This window comes from Eleutherodactylus coqui, chromosome 13 (assembly GCF_035609145.1).
Source record: "Eleutherodactylus coqui strain aEleCoq1 chromosome 13, aEleCoq1.hap1, whole genome shotgun sequence".
In the NCBI taxonomy this organism is placed as follows: Eukaryota; Metazoa; Chordata; class Amphibia; order Anura; family Eleutherodactylidae; genus Eleutherodactylus; species Eleutherodactylus coqui.
This window is the reverse complement of record NC_089849.1, coordinates 88,573,817-88,601,138: the sequence shown is the minus strand read 5'-3', so window position 1 is coordinate 88,601,138 and position 27,322 is coordinate 88,573,817. Positions and strand designations below refer to the sequence as shown.

The 27,322-nt window shown below is 43.9% G+C and overlaps 1 protein-coding gene across 1 annotated transcript in view; it reads right to left on the bottom strand.

Moving 5' to 3' along the window:
- RTN4RL2 (reticulon 4 receptor like 2) overlaps positions 1-26,414 on the bottom strand; it is a 55,246-nt gene extending 28,832 nt beyond the window's left edge. The window contains exons 1-2 of the mRNA XM_066588157.1: positions 26,340-26,414; positions 5,399-5,895 (exon numbers count right to left, since the gene is read on the bottom strand). Coding sequence (XP_066444254.1) covers positions 5,399-5,895; positions 26,340-26,370 — 528 coding nt within the window. The 5' untranslated portion in view covers positions 26,371-26,414. The remainder of the gene's footprint in view (positions 1-5,398; positions 5,896-26,339) is intronic.
- Positions 26,415-27,322: the final 908 nt, after the last annotated feature.

Genomic DNA, 27,322 nt, shown 5'->3' with positions numbered 1-27,322 from the left:
TGTTGTAATACTATAGTATTACATATATTGGATCTGACAGGCAATCTATCAAGCCACACCACAGGCATAGCTTTGATAGGCAATCTACAATAGGGGGCTTTCAGAAAGTTTCCAGCTGCCATGGCAACTGAATGGCACCACACAATCTAACCGTATGGGCCTATTAGTGGCTTCTGAACTCCGGTTGGGGCATTTAAATGCCACTGTCAGAATTGACCGTGGCATTTCAAGGGTTAACAGCCATGATCAGCAGAAGTGCTGATTGCAGCTGTTGCCGTCGGTTGTTAGCTCGGCACCTGCATTGTATGCAGTGGGATTGACTCCTGATCCCCCTCCATACAAACCCGAACCTCCATGATGTAACTGTATGTAATGGAGTATTAAGGGGTTAAAAGAAAAGTGACTGGGCTATAATGTCTGAAGAGGTAGTTTGCGCAATATTTGTGATTAGAAATTGCTATCAGATACTAACTGTGTATTCAGGGATGTTTCAAGGGTCTTAAAAGCTTAAGGCTTCATGTCCACGGGGAAAATCAGGCCCGCTACGGATTCTACATGGAGAATCCGTAGCGGGTCCCTCCTGCCCCGCGGACATGAGCGCTGAAAATAAGAATAAACTTACCCGCAGCGGACCGGGAAGGCCTTCTCTTATTCACGGCCAGATCTTCTTTCTTCGGCTGGCAGATGTACTCGGCACGTCAGCGGCTTGCCGCACGCATGCGCCGGGCACATCCGCTGGGCCGAAGCAAGAAGATCCGGCCGAGAGGAAGAGAAGATCTGCCCGGTCCGCTGCGGGTAAGTTATTCTTATTTTAGGTCTCCCGCGGATCCGGACGGCTTCCATAGGCTTCAATAGAAGCCTGCAGGAGACCCGCACCTAAATGGAGCATGTCACGTTTGCTTTCATGCTCCATTTTTTTTTTATTCCCTTTTATTGACCATCCGCGGGTATTTATCTACCCGCGGGTGGTCAATGCATCCCTATGGGGCGCGGATCCGCGGGCGGGAGAAGAGTTAAAATCCGCTGCGGACTTTAATTCTTCTTTTGCCTGTGAACATGAGGCCTAAGGCAAAACTTCCATATCATATGCCTCTACCCAAAAATATATATAAGGACTCGTTCAGACTAGCGCTGTGTTCGCGCGCTATAGCCGCGGGAAAAGATCATGGCTATAGTGCTGTAAAGATCGCGTGAACGGGCTACTTGAAGTAGCCCGTTCACACAATCCAAGGTGCATGCTGCATGCTTTCCAGCTCCCATAAGAGCCTATGGAAAGCACGCAGCAAAGACAGTATATGTCCTATCTTTGCACCCACCTTGAAGCCGACATGCCAGTTTGCACTTGCATGTCCTATCTTTTGTTAGGTGCGCTGATTCACGTGAACGCTTCTATAGGAGCCTCGTGGTTCCTATTAGAAGCGCATACTGTGTGCTGCTAACAATGCAAAAACAGCGCTCATCTGAACTCGCCCTTAGGCTGCCTTCACATCTGCGCTGGAAGCTGCGATCGGAGGTTCTGTCTCAGATACGGCACAAAAAAACTGGAAGAAATAGCGCTGTATGCAGCACTTCCGGTAATATGCCGGGTAGATGACTGGAAACCAAACGGGCGCCATTATAGTTAATAGGGTCCATTTAGCACTGTTCGGTTCTGTAATACGACGGACCCGTTTGGTCAGGGGATTCCCCTTCCCTGCTCCCTAAGTGGAGCAGGAAAATGGAACCCCCGCCACTGATGTGAAAGCAGCCTAAAAAAGACAACTTTTATAACACTTGATAATCTGAGGAACTTTGGCAGTAAATTGTCCCTGGATATTACTTTAGATTGGAAACCAGTTCCATGGGGAACCGGTATTTATAGAAGATCTGTCCCCAAATAATTGTTCTAGTCATTAAAATAAATCTATGAATATTAGTATACCCCTAAATAATAGTCACCAGTATGCAAGACCCAAATCATGAGCACATACTACCACCACACTGATACTGAACAAAACACTATTCCCACCGTACAGTGGTACCACGCCAACTGGTAATTGCTTCTGAGATCCCCAAAAGTAATACAAAACGAAGATCGAAGACAATTAAGCAGATACCTACAGCAAATCCTTCCATAGAAAAGTCAGAAACAGTTGTTGGAAGCTGTAAATCCCTTTGCATGTAGAGGCCAGGAGCTTCTTCAGGCTGCGGTACAGGACATGCATGAGAATGTCGGTAATCAAAGGAATCACTCATCTGGCTACAGGTAATAGCAGTACAGAACATATAGCACGGCAATGTACTGTAGACAGGTGATAATAAACAGCCAGCCAATGCATGAGCTGCAATAATACAGCTGATTAACCAGTTAAAAATGTCCATGCTGATTGCACATGCCACCAATCTTGACCATGTGTGACAAGTGGCAAGAAAAGACCATTGTACGATTAACATATTGTATCATGAGGCCACTGAAACATGAGGAATCACTGTAAATACTGCATAAAACAACTTTGCAAACAGTCTTAGGGCTTAGTCACACGGGCGCATCAGCGCCCGTGTTACTGCACTAAAAGACGGCCACACTGCAGATGCGGACGAATCTCCGCAGTGCCGGAAGAAAGAACACGTGACCAGCTCCACTGCCAGTCATGTGTTCTTTCTTCCAGCGCTGCAGAGATGTCCATCCTGAAGTGCGGGCGTCTTCTTCGTGCAGTAACACCGGCGCTGATGCGCCCGTGTGACTAAGCCCTTAAGGCCCTATTACACGCAATCATAATCTTTCAAATAACTAAAAGACGGAAAGATTTAGCGATCTTTTTGCCTAAAGTGTTAATGGCCATTAACATTTTATCAACTTCATTTGCATGTAAAAGGGCCTCCGGGAGCTGTTTGCAGAGCCCAGCTTGTGCATACAGCTGCATTTTTCTCCTCTTGGCTGCTGGCAGATTGCATTGTTCTCTCCTGGCTAGTGCAAACATACCATGGGGAGAACAGTGTGTGGTCTATTGAAAGATAAATGTGTTTGCTTTAGTTCTCAGTGTCTGAATGATGGATTTTAAGTTAACCTTAAAATCATCCTTCAAATGAAAAGTGCACGATGCCCGCGTTTACATGTAACAATTGACGCTCATTTTCAGATGTTTGAACGAATTTTGAGCACTAATTGTTGCATGTAAAAGGGCCTTTACTCTAAAAAAAAAATCTATATAGCTCATTTTAAAAAGATAACCGCTAATTAGAACAACTGTTACTACAAATCAGATTATGTTTTCTGTATTTTGCTAATTGGTTGCCAACTACAGATCGTCAATAATGGGAAAGTCTGCAGTTAGACAGAATAGGAAACTATGGGTTTATTGAACATAACAAACGTATATGTAAATGCTTTCAAATGGCTTCTGTGGTGCAGTTCCATCTCAGGCAGATATAAAAATGATGAGAGTCGTGGTGATTAGATGAACGGTCTTGTCACCGGAGATCCTAAAAGTGGTCCCCCTCTTGACCTATAAAAGGCCTTGTGTGTAGTGACCACTTCTTCCCCTTTTGTAGAGCTTGTTGACCACTAGACGCCTCTACGATGCAGAGAAAACATTTTACCCCGTTACCAGAGTCTGAGAGGGGCGCAGTATTGAGATGTGAGAAGCTGGATGGTTGTATTGGTGAATTGCAATGTGAACCCTTTTGGCCAGACTGTTAGGAGGTGTTGGGATATGTAAGGGCATGCACACAAGGTGACTGGGCTCAGGACTCCTTCGACAGACACCAGTAGAGAGGATCATCTGAAAAACATGAGCAGCACCAGCTGTTTCGTTGTCCGCCATCCAGTGACAGGTTGGGCCATCGTTACAGGCCTCTGAGTTTGTCAGAACCATTTCCAGGCACTTGGCTGAAGGACATTTTATCTCACAGCACCCATTATATGTACTGCCTTTGACACCCACCCACTGTCACCTCTGTTTTCAGACACAAATGGACTGCTACTTAGTGGAGCTGGGTTGTCAGCAATGAACCCAAGTTTAGTTTCGGCACTAACGATGGCCTTGTTCATGTCTGGAGACCAAGGGGTGAGCGGCTCAATCCTGCCTTTGCTGCACACTGCCCACACTGCTGTTGTGATGGTCTGGGTGGCATCGCATACAGCAGTTGGTCACCCCTAGTTGTGGTACGAGGGACAATGACAGCTCAGCTATATGTTCAGGGCATCCTGCAGACACATGTGTTCCTCTCATGGCGGCTTCCAAGAGGCAGTAGGATAATGCTTGGCCGCACACACAAGGGGGTCACAGGAAGACCCACAACATTGTCACACGTCTGTGGCTGCCCGGTCACCAAATGTATCACCAATAGAACATGTATCTGACTATCTAAGATGCCAACTTCGACAGCCTACGACTTTGCATGATCTAGAGGCTCAGTTACAACAAATGTGGAGCAATATGCTGCAGGATACCATATGGAACCTGTATGCCTCCATGCCCACCCGTATCACATCTTGTATAAAAGCTATAAGTGATACAACAGGGTACTAGAGATTCAATGCCTGCCAGTATCACATCTTGTATGCAAGCTAGAGGCAGCACTATAGTGTACTAGAGCCTCCATGCTTGCCCGTATCCATTGCTTGTATCCAAGCTAGAGGTGGTACAACAGGGTACTAAAGCCTCCATGCCTAGCCGTATCACACCTTGTATCCAAACTATAGGTGATACAACAGGCTACCAGAGCTTCAATGCCTGCCAGTATCACTTCTTGTATCCAAGCCAGAGGCAGCCCAACAGGGTAATAGAGCCTTCATGACTCTTGTATCACACCTTGTATCTAAGCTATAGAGGGTACAACAGGTACTAGAGCCTCCATGAAGCTTTTATCACATCTTGTATCCAAGCTAGAGGCGGTACAACAGGGTACTAGAGCCTCCATGCCCCTCGTATCACATCTTGTATCCAAGCTAGAGGCGGTACAACAGGGTACTAGAGCCTCCATGCCTGCCTGTATCACAACTTGTATCCAAGCTAGAGGCGGTACAACAGGGTACTAGAGCCTCCATGCCCGCCTGTATCACATCTTGTATCTAAGCTAGAGGTGGTACAACAGGGTACTAGAGCCTCCCTACAAGGGGTCAGTTCTCCACAATAAATGATGCTGTTGCTCTGATATTGTAATCAGTTACTTATATCAATGTTACAATCACACAGAGAAAGTTTAAATTCCATCCAACAACTTGATTTTTTTTCACAATGAGTGCATTGTTGTTAATTGCTACATCCAATCCTTACTTTGAAAGGCGTTTTGGATGCTCCATAAGAAGATAGACTGAGAACTGAATATATATATATATACACCCATGACCCACATAATATTCTCTGTGCACATAATGTATTAGAATGTACTGACAGTAGGTAAACATGCATCTCACCGGCAGGCCTGTCAGGCGGTTGTGTTGAAGGTAGAGGTAGCGCAATGAGTGGAGGCCCCGGAACAGCTCAGCAGGTAGCCTGTGGATATTGCACTGATACAGGTGCAGGGACAGCAAAGAGCTGAGGCCACTGAAGGTGTCCGGCTGAAGAGGTGGCAAACTGGGATTCTTGCCTAGGTCTAATTCCTCAAGGTGCCCCAAACCTTGGAATGTCCCTTGACGTAAGACAGAGATACGATTTGAAAAAAGCCAAAGGACAGATGTGAAGGGAGAGAATAGCCCAGGGGCCAGATCTGAGATCTGGTTGTTCTGCAGGAAAACTCTTCGTGCCTGACGGGGCAGAGGCGAGGGGACACGGGAGAGGTTGTGTGATTGGCAACTGGCTGTTGGGGGTGAGGGGTAACACGTACAAAGTGAAGGGCAGGGGGCAAGGGAAAAGGGGTAAGAAAGTGAAAGGGGAAGGAGGAGGAGAAAACCAAGGAGGTAATGGAGGGAGCCTGTGGCAGATAACAGAGAGTAAAGAAAAGCAGACAAATAGAATGAGAGGAAGAGGATGCAAGAAAAACAACAGAAAAAAATAAAGCACAAATTAGTACAGGTTTTTCTGTCTTCAGCAAACATTTTGTAACAACCTAGACCAGTGTTCCTCAACTCCAGCCCTCAAGACTCCCAACAGGTCAGGGTTTCAGGGTTTCCATAGTGTTGCATAGGTGACGTAATTTTTGTCAGTGCCTCGGACATTGCCACGGGTGTTCTGTCTATAGGATATCCTGCAGTTGGGGAAACACTGACCTAGACTATTACTACATGTGGCACTGAGTAGAAGAATACATGTGCCAAAACTGATTTCATTATTAGAGAAGAACAGCAGTCAAACAGAAGGAAGTCATCACAGAGATCTTTTGGCACCTCCACCCAGCAATGAACTTGGGTTCCTTGGGCCCAGTGGAGGGAATGATTCTAACGGGCCACTCCCCATCTAATCAGAACATATGCATGCCAACTACTATTTGCATTGTCACCTATGTCATGATCATTCCATGCAGGGCATCAATAAGGTTTAAAATGGACCTTTCTGATAAGTGATTGGCTCCAGAGTCAGCTCCTAAAGGAGCCTTCTGTAGTACTGTTGAGGCCCATTATTCCATCAGAGCTTGGGGCCACTGGAGAATCCTCTGGTGGGCCAATACTACCTTGTGTTACACTGAACTACTGGTGATTTTGGACATTTCCTTTGCTGAATCTTTTGACTAGTTCCTTGCCACGTTGGATTCTTGCTTCGATTGGCCAATTAGCTGCACCTCTGGACTTCTGATATAAGCTCGCACCTAGTACTTCCTCCCTGCCACATTATTCTGCTTCCTGCTTCTCGTCTGAATTATAGCAACTATTCTGCCTACGCTCAAAACTATTTCTGCTTATCTGTGTACTGACCTGGACTACTGACTACAATGGCTTTATTAACAACATCCATCCACATTTTCTCACTGGTCTCCAAACCTGCCTCCAGATATTTATACCCTGCCACTAACTTATCGGATATTTCAAAAAATAGTTAAAGATCTCAGATGCTTTCACATCTGTGTTGGAGGTTCCGTTTTCCTGCTCTGTTCGGGAAGCAGGAAGGGGGGAACCCTCATGCCAAACGAATCCGTCTTATGATGGAACCAAAAAGCGCCGAACGGCCCCATTGACTGTAATGGGGTTCACTTGGTTTCCACTAAGCTGCCCGGCTGTTTGCCAGAAGAAAAAGCTCTAGATGTAGCACTATTCCTTCTGGTATTTGGTGCCGGATCTGCGATGGAACCTCCGAGCAGAGGTTTCAGCGCAGAGGTGAACCACTACTTGCATAGTAATTGTTCAGAAGATTCACTTTGTAAGGTTTCATTCACATGAGCAATTTTGCCATGATAAAGCGCTGGCCGAAAATCACGACCATCTGATGCATTGGATTCCAATCCATCCGTTCAGATGGGCGATTTTGCGGAAAAAATAGCGTATACGGGGCGCGTTCCAACCGGCGTAAAATCGTCTGGAAAAAGATAGTTCTGGACCTATCTTCCAGATGGAATATGCCAGTCGGTGCCATCGACTCCTATAGGAGCCTATGAGAGCTGCTGGAAAGGGGAGGTGGGAAGAAGTTTAGCAGTGGCTCTGCTAAACTCCCAGCCCCTCTCCGTCCTTTGCCGGCTGTCTGCAAAGAAATGGGGTGGAATGGGGCAGGAATTTAGCACACCAGCTCCCATCCCGTCCGCCCCCTCCTATTGCTGTGACCTGGCAAGTGGCAGAGAGGGGAAGGGAAGTGTGAGGGATTTGAGTAGAGGTAAACTCCCTCTCCCCGCCCGACGGTATTCCGGGCTGCAGCGTATACTTGCCGTACCCGGGCCATCTGAAAGGTCACGGCTGCCTCTCGTTCTTGCGATTTTCGTCTGTGCAGACCCTATGTGAAGGAGCCCTAAATTATATTGGCTGTACTCCACAAATAATCATCCAAAATGGGAAAATGAGGTTTCACCCTCCACAAGTAAATGAGATGGAAATTAAATAATCGACTTTGCATATTTCTTTTTTTTTATTCATATGCACAAATCATAATTCATAAACATCACAATAAGATCCTTATAGCCTCCGAGGAAGAACAAAAATACAGGCCTTATACGTTTTCTGAGAATTTAAACAACCAATTCCCCATTCATCTGAAGCTGACCAATTTGCTACTTTTCTACATTAACAATGTTCATATTGGATCCCCATATTTACCTCTTTTTGCCACAAATCAATAGTTGGAAGCCCAGCCACCACTGGCATAACTATAGGGGATGCGGTTGCACCCGGGCCCAGGAGCCTTTAGCTACGCCCCTGTCAGCCACATCAAGCTTCTCTGAGGTGTAATAAGCCTAGCAATGAACAGTTGCTTATAAATTTCTTCTTTACATTTTAATTGCTTCTAGTCAGATCCCCCAAAGTGCACATTTTCAATGCGTTTCAAAAATTTAAACCATAAATGTCTCTCAGTTTTTGTAAGATTATCAGATATTCTGTCAAAAAGTGAGCAATTTGTGGCACCTCAACAGCATATATGACACGTCAGCATCTTCCCTCTTACATTTGGGACATTCAGATGATGCTCAGTCCCAGGTGTTTAGTGTATAATATATCTACTGAGTCATAAAAAATTGATTTTTTTTTTAACTTTAAGTAGTGTACTTCATTAATTTAACATAATATTATCCAAAAACATTTTCCAGCCTTTCTTGAAATATTTTTTTTAAAAAAAGAGAAAACGCCAATATCCCTCTACATTAATTAAATGGTAATAAACTTGTGCCTATGTAATGTCCAATGTGATAACTAGCAAAAGTGCAATTGACTTTATTTACCTAAAATGATGTTTTTGTGCAGACAAATGACTCTAATGTGCTGGCCACCAGGAGTCTCCTTTTCTTCTAATTTGCTGTCCATCGCCTGCTGTAGTAACTGAGATGACAAGAGGGATAACCCGAAGTGGAAGCGGGTATTTCATAGTGCCTATAGAATTCTATGTAGACAAGAGGGGGGAGGATGAAGACAGAAGCAGAGACCCACAAAGATGTGACTGCTACAGTTAATATTGAGTGACTGCGTTACAGCTACTGAAATCACATCTATGCTGCTCAGTACTTCTGTAGTGTCCTCCATGATGCTGTTGTATGTGTGTACTACACAGTGTTGGAGAATAACATCTGTGTAGTGCACATATGCAGTGTATAGAACCCATCATAGCAGTTAGTCTCCACCCACCAGCTCAGAGAAAACTGGAAATCAGAGATGAAGCCTGTGATAAATGTAGGATACATGTCATATGATATTGGCAAGAAATAGTGTTGTTCCTCATGTATACACACAAGCAGCGTATTGTGAAAAGTCACCTGAAAAATCCCTGAAAAATTAGATATGCTTTAAAGCTTTTCCATAGTTTAATCCCCAAATCCATTATGTACAAATTGTCTTTATTACGTATGCTTTTAATAAGGAAAAAGATTCTATCACACTGTCCCATTCTCTTTGCAATCCATCCTCTCAGTCCAACCATAGCCACTAAAAAGTAAAAGTAGAACTGACAATCCACCATATGGTTTTTGTTTCCTTCTAACCATCTTATCATGAAAAATAAATTGATTGATCTACACTCGTCAAAAAAATTCTGCCCCAAGAAAGAGTTGTTGTTTTGCTGCAAAACTCGGAATGCTTTCACATTTCAGGCAGGTATGCAAATGAATAGAGTTGTGGCGTAATTAAATTAACGCTCTTGCTGCTTGCAGCCCTAAAAGTGGTTCCACCCTTGGCCCATAAAAAGGTTCTCAGAGGCTCCTTGTGTGTAGTGACCTCTTTTTTTCTCTTGTGTAGAGCTTGTTGGCCACTAGACACCTCTGATCGTCCGGTAAGCACGAGCAACTCTAACTGTTTCATTATCCACCATCGAGAGACTGATGGCAACATCATTATACAATGAATCAAAGTTTTGTTTGGGCACTGGCGACGGCCGTTTTCAATCTGGAGATCTAGGGGTGAGCACCTCAATCCTGACTTGGCTGTGGAGCGATACACTGCCCCCACTGCTGGTGTGATGGTCTAGGGGGCCAGCACATATGACAGTCAGTCACCTCTAGTAGTGGTACGAGGGACAATGACAGCTCAGTGATATGTTCAGGACATCCTGCAGCCATGTGTTCCTCTCATGGTGGGTCCCTAGAGGCATTTTTTAGCAGGATAATGTTCGGCCGCACACAAGGGGGTCACTAGAATGCCTCCACGACCTTGTCACATTTACGTGGCTGCCGTGTTGCCAGATTTTTCACCAATAGAACATGAATGAGACCATCTGAGATGTCAATGAAGGCAGCCTATAACTTTGCACAATCTAGGGGTTCAGTTACAGCAAATGTGGAGCAATATGCCATAGAATACCCCAGTGAACCTGTATGCCTCCATGTCCACCCATATCACATCTTGTATCTAAGCTAGATTTGGTACAACAGGGTACTAGAGCCTCCAAGCCCATCCATATCGTATCTTGCATTCAAGCTAGAGACAACCCAACAGGGTAGTAGAGCCTACAAGCCACCCATATCAAATCTTGTATCCAAGCTAGAGGCAGCCCAACAGGGTACTAGTGTCTCCATACCCAGCCATATCACAGCTTGCATCTAAGCTAGAGGCAGCCCAATAGGGTACTAGAGCATCCATGCCCACCTGTATTGCATCTTGTATCCAAGCTAGAGGTGGTAAAAAAGGGTAGTAGAGATTCCATGCCCGCCCATATCAAATCTTGTATCCAAACTAGAGGCATCCCAACAGGGTACTAGAGCCTCCATGACTACCTGTATCATATCTTGTATCCAAGCTTGAGGCAGTACAATAGGGTACTAAAGTCTTCATTCTGGCTTGTATCACATCTTGTATGCAAGCTAGACGTGGTAAAACAGGGTACTAGAGCCTCCATGCCCTTCCATATCGTATCTTGCATCCAAGCTAGAGGCATCCCGACAGTGTACTAGAGCCTCCAAGCCCGACCGTCATATATCTTGTATCCAAGATAGAGGCGGCCCAACAGGGTAATAGAATCTCCATACCCACCTATATCACATTTTGGATCCAAGTTAGGGGTGGCCCAACCGGATACTAGAGCCAACATGCCCGTCCAAATCGTATCTTGTATTCAAGCTAGAGGCAGACCATCAGGGTACAATTGCCTCCCTGCCCACCCATATCACATCTTCTATACAAGCTAAAGGTGGTACAACAGGGTACTAGAACCTCCATACCAAACCGTATCACATCTTGTATCCAAGCAAGAGGCAGCCCAACAGGGTACTGGAGCCTCCATACCCATTTGTATAACATCTTGTTTCCAAGCTAGAGGTGGTACAACAGGGTACTAGAGCCTCCATGCCCACCCGTATCACATCTTGTATCCAGGCTGGAGGCGTCCTGGCAGGGTACTAGAGTCTCCAAGCCCACCCATATCATATCTTGAATCCAAGCTAGAGGCGGCTCAACAGGGTAATAGAGCCTTCATACCCAGCCGTGTCACATCTTGTATCCAAGCTAGAGGCATCCTGACAGGGTACTAGAGCCTCCAAGCTCACCCATATTATATCTTGTATTCAAGCTAGAGGTGGCCCAACAGGGTAATAGAATCTCCATACCCACCTATATCACATTTTGGATCAAGCTAAAGGGTGGCCAAACCGGATACTAGAGCCTCCATGCCCATCCATATTGTATCTTGTATCCAAGCTTGAGTCAGCCCAACAGGGTACAATAGCCTCCCTGCCCACCCGTATCACATCTTGTATACAAGCTAGAGCCGGTACAACAGGGTACTAGAGCCTCCATACCCAGTCATATCACATCTTTTATCCAAGCTAGAGGTGATAAAAAGAGTAGTAGAGATTCCATGCCCGCCCATATCAAATCTTGTATCCAAGCTAGAGGCAGCCCAACAGGGTACTAGAGCCTCCATGGCTACCTGTATCACATCTTGTATCCAAGCTTGAGGCAGTACAATAAGGTACTAAAGCCTTCATTCTGGCTTGTATCACATCTTGTATGCAAGCTAGACGTGGTAAAACAGGGTACTAGAGCCTTCATACCAAGCCGTATCACATCTTGTATCCAAGCTAGAGGCAGCCCAACAGGGTACTAGAGCCTCCATACCCATTTGTATCACATCTTGTTTCCAAGCTAAAGGTGGTACAACAGGGTACTAGAGCTTCCATGCCCACCCGTATCACATCTTGTATCCAGGCTAGAGGCGTCCTGGCAGGGTACTAGAGTCTCCAAGCCCACCCATATCATATCTTGAATCCAAGCTAGAGGCGGTACAACAGGATACTAGAGCCTGCATGCCGATCAGTATCACATCTTTTATCCAAGCTAGAGGCAATACAACAGGGTACTAGAGGCTCCATGCCCACCCGTGCCACATTTTGTATCCAAGCTAGAGGTGGTATAACAGGGTAATAGAGCCTCCCTACAAGGGATCAGTTCTCCACAATAAATGATCCTTTTGCTCTGATATTATAATCACTTACTTACATCAAAGTTACAATCACATAGAGAAAGTTTCACTTGATTCCAACAACTCATTCTAGGCGATGGATTAGTTTTGAACATGAGTGTATGTGTCTATCAATTTGAGTAATTTCAGCAGTAACCTAATTGGGGAATTACAAAGTATAAAAATTGTGGTAAAAACATAATTATTAACGCTGTTCTTTCAGACATTTTTGACAGTAAACTCTTCCACACTGACAGCTTCACTAAATGTTTTCCATAATAGTTGCAAATTGAATTATCTGAATTATCTGTTGAGATCCCAATATTTAAAAGAATCCTTTCCATCTGATAATCTTCCAAATTGCCTATACAAACGGGTTAGTATCAATGCTCGCCAATTAATGGTTGTTCTCCATTTTTTGTATTAACTGAATAACATAATCCATGCTTTCTGATGGTCTACTTTGAAATTGGTACAAATCATCAGCATAAGACAAGTTCAGAGAGATCTTGTCTCCTCCCCCAGTCTGAACCCCTCTATTAAACCATTCACTCTTACTTTTATTTCCAGATGTTCTATTGCAAGAGCCAAGAGTAGCGGACAGCGCCCTTCTTGGTTCATCTCCCCAGGCGGAAACACCCAAATTTACACCCACTGATGCAAATTCTACTTTATGCATTACATACAACTTAAGCAATTCGGCAAACCTTGGCACAATACCGAATCTCTCCAACACCAGTCATCGCTACTTCCTCTTCACGCTCAAAGGGAATCTGTCAGCTTGATCACGTTATCCAAACTGCAGGCATCATGTTATAGAGCAGGAGGAGCTGAGCGGACTGATGTATAGTTGTGGAGGAAAAGTCTGAGTGTATCGTCTGCTTTATTCATTTAAATCCCAGCTCATCCTGAGCATATAGGTCCAATTTGCAGTCCTATCAGTGACTGACAGCTCAGTCACACTCCAATAGCTGTCAATCACTGATGGCTCCGCCCATTGGACTGTTCAGCTCAGAATGTGCAGAGATATAAATGAATAAAATACAAGTTCTACTTAATCTTTTCCCATTAAACTATATATCAGTCCGCTCGGCTTCTCCTGCTCTATAACATGATGCTGGCAGTTTGGAAAGCATGGTCAAACTGATAGGTTCTCTTTAACCCCTTCCCGCTCCATGATGTAAGGGTACGTCATGGGAGGCGGGTACTTCCTGCAAAATGACGTACCCTTACGTCATGGGGATAGCACGAGATCATAGCAGATCTCGTGCTATCCCGCAGCGGGAGCCGGCTGTCACTAGTAGGCGGCGTCCTGCTGCAACAGTAGATCGCAGCAGGGAAAGGGTTCACAGAGGGAGAGCGCTCCCTCTGTGACTCCAGCCGGCTCTCGCGATAACAACGCGAGAGTCCGGCTGGTTGCTATGGCAACAGGACGCCAGATACCGGCGTCCTCTATTGCCAAAGCCTGTGATCGCTATAGTAAGCGATAAGGCATGGCAGGAGAGAAGTCCTGCCATGTCTTATCGCATACAATTATTGTTCCAGAGGTGGACACTGGGTAGATCATGGCTGACTAGGAACATTGATTGACAATACTACTGACTATCAGGTGTCTAGTGCCAAATTTACAACAAGACCACAAGATACCTGCCACACACCAAGTGTAGATGATGAGGACCCATTGTGTTGGTACGGATTTGGATTTGGGATAAACCCAGGAGCAGAGGATAAGGGATTCCCAAGTATTCACCCTTAAACCTCAATACAGTGACATTGACTTCGCTGTTTGGAATTCCCAGGTTGTCACGCCAAGATGTGGTACTAAGTCGGCAGGCAGCGGTCATAGTCAGACAGAACACGGGCGCTGGTGGAGTTCAGGTACAACGGTAGACAAGAAGAAAGCTATAGACACTATAGCAGGATATCAGGACATAGAATCATAGAATGGACAAGTTGGAAGGAACCTGCAGGGTCATCGGGTCCAATCCCCAGGATTCACTAAATCATCCCAGACAGATATCTGTCTAGACTCTGTTTGAACACTTCCATTGAAGGAGAACTCACCACCTCCCGTGGTAACCTGTTCCACTCATTGATCAGCCTCACTGTCTAATATCTAATTTGTGTCCCCTCCCTTTCAGTTTCATCTCATTGCTTTTGGTCTTTCCTTGTGCAAAACCGAATAGCACCTTTGCACAGTACTAAAACCAAAAATGACCTATTGCTCAGGCACAGGGCAATGATTGTGATTGTAATCATCATCACTTTACAGCTCATAGAGAATGCTGCTGATGTGTTAATATCCATATACTGCGCTATAGACATATATCACTTTAGTGCCAGTTCACATCTGCGCTAAGGGCTTACGTTTTTCTGCTCCATTGTGGAAGCAGTAAAACAGCACCCACTGGCCAAAAAGATCCGTCTTATGATAGAACTAAACAGCACCCCGTGGAGTTTGTTCGACTTCCGTCTGGTTATTCGACATTGTCCAGGATAAAATAGCGCTACAGAACCTCCGACAAACAGAATTCAGCAATGGAGGTTCCAAACAGAACCTCCGATACTGATATGAAGGCGCCCTAATCTATATCATTCGTTATGTTTGTCCAATTTGAGTATAAAAAATATTTGCCATCCATAAATTAGGAATAAGTTGTTCAGAAGAAAGAACAACTGGTTTAGCTCCAGGTTGTCAACCAGGGATGTCGCTAACACTGCAGAACCAAGGCATATATTCTAGACCTCTAGCCCATTCCACAAATCCCAAATATATTGAAGTCTGCAGGATGCTACGACAGTTGATGACTATGGTACAGCAGGAAGTAATCGAATCCATGAAGTATTTTGGTGGTGTATAGAAGTAGGTCACCATGTCTTTCTCCATTCCTCGCCATTTTTCCAGGCTTGAGACTGGCAAATAGCTGTGCTACTAACCAACGCTGTCTTTAGCTGCTAACACAACCCCGTGGTATACGGAAGGTGGGCCCCCTGGACTGGAAAACACCTACAATGTCATCGGGGAAGAACAATGGTGTATTTCAAGTAACTTAGGAATTTGTGACACAGACAGAGGAAACCCATCGGGTGCCGGCCTGCTGAGGTTGCCTGCAGTAAAAGAGATCGCTCGCTCTTTACTGAAATGCATAAAATTGGAACATGGAACGTACATGGAATGAACATTGGCAAATTAGACCTTATAAAGGATGAAATGCAGTGATCAAACATTGACCTTCTAGGGAACAGTGAACTTTACTGGACAGGGAACAGATACTTTACCAGCGGTTTACTAGTCAAGAAAACATCCGAAGGAATGGTGTTGCCTTCATTGCGAACAAAAAGATTAGCAAAGCTGTCCATGGTCACCGTGCCATAAGTGATAGAATCATAAGCATCCATATCAATGGAAAATCTTGCGCCACACAAAATACAAATTTATGCCCCTACCACTGACGCAATAGATTAAGAAATCAAAAAATGTAAAGCCGATGTCCAAGACATTTTGCAGCAAATTCCAAAAACGAACATTCTTTACATTATTGGCGATTTCAATAAAAAAAATTAGCGCAGAAGAAGAAACACCAATAATAAGGAAATTCAGCTTTGGAGAACGAAATTATGCCGGTGACCAACTTTTCCAGTTCTGCCAAGAAAACTGTATAACTTATGAATACATTGTTCGCACAACCAAAACGTCGCTTGTGGACCTGGACGCCTCCGAACCAAGAAATTGATTACTTCTTGTGCCCCCCAAAGTGGAAAAGTTCAGTTCTAGCAGTGAAAAGGTTCCCAGGCAGAGATTGGGGTTCTGACCACCAACTGCTTCCTGACAAAAATCAAACCACGTTTCTGCAATCATAGAAAAACAGCAGCAGCAGTGAACTTCAATACTGACTCAATGCCTCTCGCTTGTGCGGTAGAAGTAAAGAATTGTTCTGCATTGCTTACCTTTGAGAAAGAGGCAGACGACCAACAGAAGGAAATTAAAAGCATTAGAATCGAAAGAGCAAACAAAATAATACTATGCAAAAAAGCAACAAGAAAAACAACTGGCTATCAGCAGACGCCATCTGAATTGCCGACATGCGACGAGAAGCAAAAGCTACTGGAAACAGGGATGATTTCCAGAGGCTAAATGCTCAGTTTCAGCGAAAAGCGAGGAAAGACAAAGAATGGTTTTGGAATAGACGATGCATGGAATTGAATGAAGCAAACAAAAAAAGGACACATCAAAGAGCTCTTCACTCAAGTTAAAAAGGTTTGTCCTCCTTTTGCATCGTGCAATGCAACCTCAATTTCTTGATCAGAATGGCAAGGAATTACACGATCCTGAACAAATCAACCATAGATGATGGGAATATACAGAATAACTGATTACATAAACGATTGTGGAAACCATCAACCACAAACAGAAGAACTAACAGAATTAGAGCCTGATATCCTGGAGGATGAAGTTAAGTGGGTAGTGAATCAGCTACCAAAATTGGAAAGTCCCTGGAATCGAACAAGGGAGACGGTGAGTTCATCTTCAATGGAAGTGTTCAAACAAAGGCTGGACAGACATGTGTCTGGGATGGTTTAGTAATATGGCATTGAGCAGGGGGTTGGACCCAATGACCCTGGAGGTCCCTTCCAACTCTACCATTCTAGGATTCTATGATTGCATGCCCGCTGACCTCCTCAAGCCTCCGCGAGTTCAGATGCTAACAGCACTCTGTCACAAGATTTGGGATACCAAATCGTGAACAAAGATTGGGCAAGGTTAGTTATCGGGCCACTTCCTAAAAAAGGCAGCCTGGGAGAATGCTCAAATTACCACACAATAGCCCTAATATTACATTCTAGCAAAATACTACTAAAGATTATACAAAAACGCATGATGGCAATCGTGAAACGGGAACTCCCTGATGCATAAGCTGGTTTTCACAAAGGAAGAGGAACAAGAGACCAAATTGCAAATCTCCAATGGATCATGGAAAAGGCACAGGAATACCAGAAGGACATGTACTTGTGCTTTATCAATTACAGCAAAGCCTTCAATTGCATTAAAAATGACAAGCTATGGTCATGCCTAAGACAAATGGCAGTCCCAGGATATCTGGAGCAAGTCATTATATGTGAACCAAGAGGCTAGAGTCAGGACCTCCAACAGTAACACGGAATGTTTCAGAATCGGGAAAGGCATAAGCCAAAGCTGCATCTTATCCCTGCATTGTTCAACCTGTATGCAGAGGATATTTTGAGACAAGGCTATTTAGACGAATCCATCATTAAAGTCAAGATTCGTGAAAGAGACATCAGCAATGTCATATATGTAGATGATACAACCTTGTTGTCAGAAAGTCGGGAAGATCTTGAACAACTAATAAGGGAGGAAGGAAGTGAAGAAGCCAACCTATACTTGAATATCAAGAAAACTAAGATCATGACAATGGCCGGTACCCGCATAGAAAAAATCAAAATCAACAATGAAGAAATCAAATCAGTTCAAGACTTCTTCTTCCTTGGGTTGCAAATTGACCGCAATGGAGAATCAGGACCAGAAATTAAACGACAAATTGCGCTAGGTCACAGCGCAATGTTAAGGATGGATAAGTTCTGGAAACGCAAAGATATAAGCATTTCAACGTAATGCTGGATAGTCAACGCAATCATCTTCCCAATCACAACTTACGGCTGCGAAAGTTGGACACTGAAAAAACGGACCGGAGGAAGATTGATTCTTTAAAACTGTGGTGCTGGGGGAAACTTTTATGAATTCTTTGGAATGCCAAGATCACGAACAAAGCAGTCCTAGAACGCATGGAACCAAAGTATTCATTGGAGGCCAAAATTGCAAACAAAGGCTCTCGTACTTCAGACACATAATGTGAGCTAATTCATTAGAAACATTGATTTCTAATAAATTACTCAAAGCATTATGATGATGCTTTGAGTAGTCAGTGGCAAAAGAAGATCTGGCCGCAAAAACAACATGCTGGCTTGATACTATCAAATCCGACCCCAACATGCAAATAATGAAATTGAAAGAAGCCGTATAAAACAGAACCACGTGGAGAGGGCTGATCAGTAAAGTGTTTGAGAGTCGGCCCCAACTAAACGGGTGAAGATAAATCAAAAGGATCATTTATTATGCAAAACGGACCCCTTGAACGGTGGCTCCAGTACCCTGTTGAGACGCCTCTAGCTTGGATACAAGATGTGATACAGGCGGGTATGGATGTATACAGGTGTAAACTCCTAGGCTGTCAAAGTTGGTGTTCCAGATGGTCCCATACATGTTCTATTGGTGATAAAACTGGTGAGCGAACAGGCCATGAAAGTGTGGGAATGTTGTGGAGACTTCTGTGACCCCCTTGTTTGTGCGGACGAGCATTATCCTGCTGGAAAATGCCTCCTAACAATGTTGTCAGAACAACCCAGATGGCGGGCAATTCGTTGATACGACCATCCAGCTTCTCACATTGCAATAATGCGCCCCCCTCTCAAACTCTGTTAACTGTCTGAAATTTCTTTGATTGCGTTGTAGAGGCTTCAATAAAGCATTTGTGTATTAACTCAGAAAGGCTATTGGACCTATATTTTATCTCCTGAGCAGTGCCAAATAGAGCTGGCTTTTTGAAGCCACCATATTTGTCTCCACCAGTTGATGAATCCTTGATGTGATGACCTTGGAAAAGCCAAGAAAACATTGGACTGCCTTCAGGCTTTGGGGACACAGCCATTGGAGTAACACAAAAAGCTTTTTCTGGAGCCATCTGTAGGCCTTGGCTGGAGATCAAATATCCCAACAACTCTTAGGGAGATCTTTCCAAAATGCATTTCTCTAATTTAGCATAGAATTGATATTCCCGGGGATACTGCATGTTCACCACTCCGAAGAGACATCCACAGGCACAGGCCCAAGATACTCTGTGAGGTCTTGGTACAGCAAATACATAAATGGCAAAAGCAAAACAATAAAATGAATTTCTGCGCTCATCGGGTCTTTCAAGAAGAGTCTGGAATAGGGTATAATAAACAACGGGTGCTTACTTGGGGGGGAGGGGGTCTGATTTGCACACAGACCCTCACTACCATTTTTCATCTAAGAAAGCAGTATAATGAGGTCTTTGTTAGCTTCTTAAGAATTACTGGATAGGGTCCATTAGGGTGCAGCGTGTTCCCAATGGAGTGCCCCTACCTGCAGAGTCAAAGGAACAGTGGTGTAATAAATGAGTTCAGGGAAGTCTTTGCCACTAAGTGAGGAAATGGAGAATGGCCTCTCCAACTCAGTCACAGAAATCTGGATCTGGGAGAGCAAGGATTGCTGTGTGAAGTTAGGAGTTGATCTTCAACTGTAAAATAGGCTCTAAGACTAGCCACAGTGATAGTTATAATGATCTTGTAATAGGTAAAACTTTTACCTAGGGCAGCCTCTCCTACTTGCCCTAGGCACTGGAGTTCTCCGGCTTCAAGAAATGACCTTTGTCTCCACAGTGTAAGTACAGGTTATTATGACTGCATTGACGTTCTGCTTCTGGAAAGCTTGAACCTTTCCACCTGCATTTGCTCTTCTGTGCAAACAAGTATGGTGATGTTGGCAAGTGTCAATGAGCCAATATGTCTTTTATAACCCTGACTAAGTCTTCCCAGAAAGTTGCCATAAGTGCTTCATTACTCCAGTTCAACTCTTAGACCAGGCTGTGGAATTGTATGAAATTTAAGCCAATAAAGGATAGATGAAGTTGTAGAGGTAGCAAAACAGGTTCCTCAAAGGCTCTCCTAAAAGTAGGAACTGTTAAAGATGGATATAACTAGATAATTCCCAGAGTGGTAAAGCAGTGTTTCTCCACACAATAAGGAGATAATAGTGAGCTTCCGAATCTACGCAGAGTTCTTCTTTAGGCTTAAATGAAAAAAAAGGAACTTCAAAGTGGATGGTACATTAATTTAAGAAAGCTGTACACCTATTGGGATTGTTGTCATAGTGAGGTTAATGTAGGCCAGGACTGATGAGATCTTGAGGTGAAAAAGGCAATGGTATTTATGATGAACCAGGTGAAGAGGAAGTAGGATCAAAAGGTGTCAAGGTGTCGAAATGAGTTAAGATGTTCTGCAGAACTGAGAACAGTTGGTCCTGATGGGTATGTTTGAAATAATTTGCGAGCCAGCTCGTAAACATCTGGAAGAGAAATGCCAGTGGGGTCCATGGCCTGAGCAAACTGTCATGTACCTATCGTAGATGATATGGAGCCACTGTATTGCTCTGGATTTGGCTTTGGGCTAAATCAAAAGTAGAGTCTAAGGTATTCCTATGTATTCATCCTTAAGCCCCTGTACAGGAATCTGGACTTCACTGCAGTTAAACCACAGGTCGCTATCCCAGGAGTAGTCTGTATTAGCAGCAGCTGATGTGAGGCTGAGCAAATGACACCAGGATGCAGTACCGAGTTGGCAGGCAGAGGTCATAGATAGTTAGGCAGCAGTCAGCAGCTGGCAAAGTTCAGGCACAACAGTAGAAAGGTGGAAGGTTAAGGAAGTGACAAACGATATTCTAGGTCAGGAAAAAGGCGGATCAATAGGAGGATATTAGGGCAGAATAACCCCTTTAACAGTGCTGAAACCTAAAAGTAATTTTTACTAGAAACAGAGGAATGGAGTAGGGTCCTTAAGAAGCCTAGGGTAGCAGAGTATTGACTAGAGCAGAAATGCATTATCGTCCTGGACCTTTAAGTACCAGGAGCCAACATATGCACCAGAAGGTGGGTGCACCCGGGGCCCCAGCAGAAGGGCAGTGTTGGAGAGCAGAACTTCAAGGAAAAGAACTGGGGTGCAGAGAGCATGGACACTGAGCAAATTAGAATCATAGAATAGATTTTCCCACATTTATAGAAGTTCTGTGTGGGCTCTGCTAACATCTAAATCAGTATGCCACTTCCTGCACACTCCTCCAAGAACATCGTCAAAAACATGAGGTGCATATAGTCATCTTCCAACTACACTTTCAGCCTGCAAAAGGGGGCTCACCTGTAGGATGATACAGACTGTGGCAATAGAACAAATTGTGTTTTTGTCTAACAATTGCATGATAACTACTGAGCAGTCTATATACTGGGCCCCTCACAATAGGCATGGGGTTCTACCAGAGTTGGGTTGCAGGAAAAGTGACTTTTAAAACTTGCCTGTCCTCCTGTACCGCTGTGGGTCTCTGTGAAGATATAGCCTGCCCTGCCTTCACGCCATGTGCAGTGTTGCACCAGTCACTTATTTGGATGCTGCTTTGTGCCTCCATGGATCATCGGAATCGCTACCCTACTACCTTTTAAGGATGCCCAACTAACCATAGTGGTGAGTGTACAGTGTGCATGTTGAACAATACCCTTCACCCAAGAGTATGGTCCTTCGACCAGTGTTGCTAATGCAGTCCAAGTTCAAGATCTACACAGAAGGGGTACCATTTTTTTTAGGAACTACTCAATGTGGGCAAGTGCTGATGCTCAACACTCTCCTCCTCCTCCTGCTAGCTGGCAGCCATGAAACCATGTTTGCCGCTGCCCAGCAAAACTGACAACATTTGGCAACTTCACTGCACAACGACCCACCAGCACATTACATCATAAGGGCTGACATAGGTGCACAACAATTGTAGGGCATTGCAAAGAGGGCAACAATAAAGTTTTAAAAGAGAACACACACAATCTAACTTAAAAGGGAAAAATATGAGGGTTAACCCCCTTACAAGTCTACTGTCAAACTATACATAGTATTGATGGAGGTCCATGAGCTGCAGTAACAGTTCCATTCCACCATTGCACTCCTATTAATTTCAGTGGGAGAGCCAAAAACATAATGCATATACTGTACTGTATACGGAAAGCTATTAGTCAAGTCAAATGGACACAAAGCTGAGTAGGGGTTCCTGAGTCTACACTAGTAAGTTTACAACTCATTTTAAAGTGATCTTCCAGTTTCAGGACAAATTTATGTTCCAGGACTGGAGGGGGATCACGGCATTACCTGTGTTGTTCCCTGCTGTACCTCCGATCTGCCTGTTCTGGGTCTTGTTTTTGTCTGTTCAAGATGGTGACACAAACTTCAGACTACCTAATTCCCACAGTGCATTGCTAGGGTTAGTCTACCAATGTATTATACCTGCTATTTTATTGGCCAGAGCTGTACATGTGATCAGCACTGGCCAATCAGAGAGCAGCAAACAGTGTACATTAGGTAGTTAGAAAATTGATACAGCCATCTTAGACAGCTGAAAATGGGCTTAAACTGGTGGATCAGAGAAGAACAACTGCAGGTAATATAGGGACAGAATCGTGTCCTGAAACCAGAGGGTTGTTTTAATAGTAACACAGTAAAATAGCATTTAAGGTTGAAAAAAAGTCATATGTCCATCTAGTTCAGCCTATTATCCTGAAATGTGGATCCAGAGGAAGGCAAAGAACACCAATGAGGTAGAAGCCAATTTTCCTCATTTCAGGAAATAAAATTCCTTCAGAATAATCCCCGGTCACCGAGCCTTCTGGGAACCCCTAATATTTTAGTATTAAAAGAACATATTGATTCAATGAAAGAGTTCTCTCCTCGAGACCCCCACCATCTTCTACTAGCCTAGTAAGGTGTAGCAAAGAGCAGTTCTTGATCTGGTCAACCTGGTATGTGTATCTGTGGTATGTGTATGACCAATTCAGTTCACTGGGTGCCATATAAATTAACATTTCCATGCCATTAGTTATTAATTCAGATGTTGTGTTCAGTGTCAGCCTGGGATGCCCACAGCCCACCAGTAAAGTTCATTCTGGGGGGGCTACTTTAGAGCCACATGCAAATATTACCTGATCCCCATTCACAAATTCCTCACAGCTTTGTTCTCTACATACTTCTATAGGAAAAAGGTGGCTGCACTTGCATGTGGCTCTGTGTCCACTGAAGCATAAGGAGAATATTGTGTGAATGGTAGACTGCCATTCACACAATATGTGCAGATTCTGTGCTCAGTTCAGGTGTGGGGCTGGGGGCCCACCCTGACTCAAGGCCCTCCGAGGGTTACCCTGTGGGCCAGTCAAAGCTTGGCTGTGTTTGATAGCAATATGTGCTCCTGCATTCACTATAGTGTGGAATTCATTATTTCAGTTCCCAATCACTACAAATCATGAATACAGGACTAATACTGAACACTCTGTTCCCAAGTGCTACTTCTGTATTTGAGCTTTTTCAAGGGAAACCAGTGCCATAATTGATGGTGTCACAAAAATTCCCTGAGGCATAGAGAGCTGGAGAGCAGAAGATGTCTTCACTGTTTGTCCCTGTGTACAGATCACTGGTAAGAATTATCTAATAGACATTCCCAGTTATTAGTGACATAAACACTATATAAAGACTTCGGGAAATGAAGTATTCCTGCTAACAAGAGCCTAAACAGTGTACAAAAAATACTATGATTAAAAAAGGAAAGAAATATTTCAAAAATTCCCAAATCCACATGAAGGTCTGACCTTTGGGGTGTAAAGCTGTGCTACTACATAGGGTGTTTGACTCTTCCATTATAAAGGCGATGCCATGTTGGCCTACATCATCACATGGCTCACCCTCTCTTGACCGCCTGCTCTTCTGTGCTACTGCGCTGCCGGTCGGAATTAATTTAGGGATTTGGATCAGAATTTTTTTAGGGGGTTTGGTCTGAAATGTATATTCTCTTTACTTTGGGATTCTGAATTTATTTAGGGGTCTGAATTTTGCTAATCGTTTTGGGTACTGCAGTACACACTTTTGTGTATTATCTAGTTGTCTGCCTTTGAACATTTCAATAGCTGGAGTGTGCAGCCAAAATCTGTTCTTCCTAAATCCTCATATACATGCACGCTAGGGTCAACCTAGTATGCATTTGTTGTGAATGGGGAAAAGGAGTAAGTCAGTGTCAGACATCTCTGGCAATAGCTTATCTCCTGTGAGAACAAAAGGTTGGGCATGTTGAAATCCAACTGCCCAATTTTTCTCTCTGCTGTCAGGCAAGAGTTAGAAGGCCTTTTTACACGTTAGGTGGTCAGCTAGTCTTGCCATAATTGATGCGTTTGGCCGACACTTATCTAAGGAGCTGTTGGGGGACTTAAAACTTCTAGTATTGGAGTACTACCAACAGATCCTTAGATAAATGCTGGCCGACAAACACAGGTCTAAATCATATCATTAGTTGGTCTTCTCAAGCCTTTTGTTGAGCAGCGTCAAAAGAAATTCCGCAAAGGGTGCTCTTTACACTAAGGGCGTCTCTATGCACATGCACTAGTATTGAACATCCTAAATGATAGCAATGCATTTTGCATTGGCGTCATGAGCTCAGACATTAATATGTTTGTATGACAACGTACAATAATTAGCTATGACTACCAATTTCCTTGGCCCAATCTGATGTTGTACCTTCAATAAAAATGTGACGTAAATTGATCATCACCCCCCCATTTTCAGATGCTGGATGTAAAGCTTAGGGAGGGAGGTACATATACAACTAAAATGGGGTCTATGTCATCAGCACCAGAGCAATGTCATATGTTATAAAAGGTTCACATATTGTTTAAAACCTACAAAATAAAAAGATACTACTTCCAATTTTACATAGTAATAAACCCCAATATGCCCCCCCCCCCCCCAAGAAAATAAAATCTTTAGAAAGCATTGTTTCAGGCCCAAAATGCTCATGCACATGCAAGGGTTAACAACTGATTATTAACATTGGGAACCTCACAATAAACTAATGGTTAAGGGGAAGCAGGCGCTGATATTTCACTTGTATGTTTGTAAGCATATGTCCATTCTCATATAGACATTGTATATACATATGTACCCATTGACTTTAATGGGATCTGTTATGGATTCTACCAGGATGGCAATATTTTCGACAACAACATTAACAATACCGCACCCCTGACGAACGTCAGTGTGAACAGAGGCAAGCAGTTTGTGCTGATTTAGAACAAGTAAATCAGTTTAGGTGAGGAAAAAAGTACTTTTCATGAACCTGCGGTTAACTAGGGGTTAAATATATAGATCTGTGACATGACACAAGCGAGTTTTGTGCTATGAGGATCTGTTGCTCATCTGGAGTAACAATGTCCGATTCCCCTACCTAAAGTACGTAAGTTCATTCAGCCACACTAGTATAACATAAACATTGTGCCTTCAAGTAGCCATGTGGCATTGAGAGTTGTCGTACAGCCCTCAACATCCGACAAGAGATGAGAGTCCTATAGGGCTTCTTCACACATCAGTATTTTGTAAGGAGTGGGTCCAAAATACGGAAGAAATGTAGATCTTCCCATCATACTGAGGTGTGAAGGAGCCCTTTAATTGTATGGTGGAACATTCATCAGATTGAACTTGTTGTCATCTTAGAAACTTCTTAACTTGTCCTTACTATTTAGCCATTTGGGTTAGGGTCCCATTACCTGTGATACATTGACATATCATGTCCCAAATTTGAACCTTCTTTTCTATTCCTTATTGTACACTAAAGAAACTCAATCCAGTAGTATGAAATATTCAGCAGGCAGCAGCTCTCTGTATTATCCTCCTCTAATTGCCCAACTGTCTCCACTTCTTCACATTCACTTCATAGTCAGAGATAATTCATCGGACCTTTCCTATACTCCCCATACACCCCCATAGCTATGAGTAGTCCCTCAACAAATGCGGTTGGAACTATTGATGTATGTAATCAAAATCTAAAATTGTAACTCTTCAACTCCTCTTCTAAACCCACCAGTCACCCACCCAACAATGTATCACTTTCGTCACCTCTTGAGAATCACTTGAGATATTTCAAGATCTCCACTATGTAGAGCAGTGAGACGTCTTTCTGGTTACTTCCTAACTGTGTGACAATTCTCCAAAGCTCCGGCAGTGAGTGTCCCTTACCTCGCAGGGGGATCTTGCAGTCTCTTCGCATCCTTGTCTCTGGATTGACTAGAGCATCCAGAGAGCTGAGGAGGATGTGACAGTGAGGGAGGGAGTGAGGGTGGAGGGAGCAGCGCTACACCCCAGGCTGTGCACCACTCATGTGTACCAGCGTGCAGAGGAAAGAACACTGAAGGACGGCGCTGAAGTTGCTTTCTTTTTCAGCCAGTGTTTTATTTTTGGAGTTGGTTTATTATTTGGTTCTATAAGTCGGCTGCACACGAAGGGATATGCATTGCAGAATCCACAGTTGGCATCCGCACCGAGGATCTGCAGCAAATACTGTTTGGAACATGCAAAGCAAAAATGCTTTTTCTTACACGCTTCTTGCGATTTCCGCGAGCGGAGGAAAAATCGCAGCATGCTCTATTTTAGTGCGGATTACGTCCGACCCACAGCCCATCTGCAATTGACATTCCAGATAGGTTGTGGGCACCAGCGTCATTGCCTGGCTACAGAGCGGGAAAAAGAAACATTTTTTTTTTTAAATCTGTACTGCGCATGTCTGACGGCAGTTTGCCGCAGCCGTTCCCGATACAGATGAAGAAGTGAAAAGACGGGTACACGCGGACGCTGACCCAGTCGCGTGTAGCCGGCCTTAGTCTTACAAAAACTTTTTTTAAAAATGTGGAAATTTATGTAGTAACTAATGTTTCCCTATGGCTGCTTTCATATACATGCGTCAGGGGTTCCATTTGACTGCTCTGTTATGGGAGCAGGAATGGGGAATCCTCTGGCCGAACGGATTTGTCTTATGGCGGAGCTAAACATTATCGACTATAATGGGGTCCGCTCGGTTTCCGCTCATCTGTTTGGCATTTTACCGGGTGAAAAAGTCCTGCATGTAGAACTTCTTTCTTCAGGAATTTTGTGCCGGATCTGCAATGGAACCTCCGAATGGAGGTTTCTAATGTAGATGCAAAAGCAGCCTGTGACTACGATTA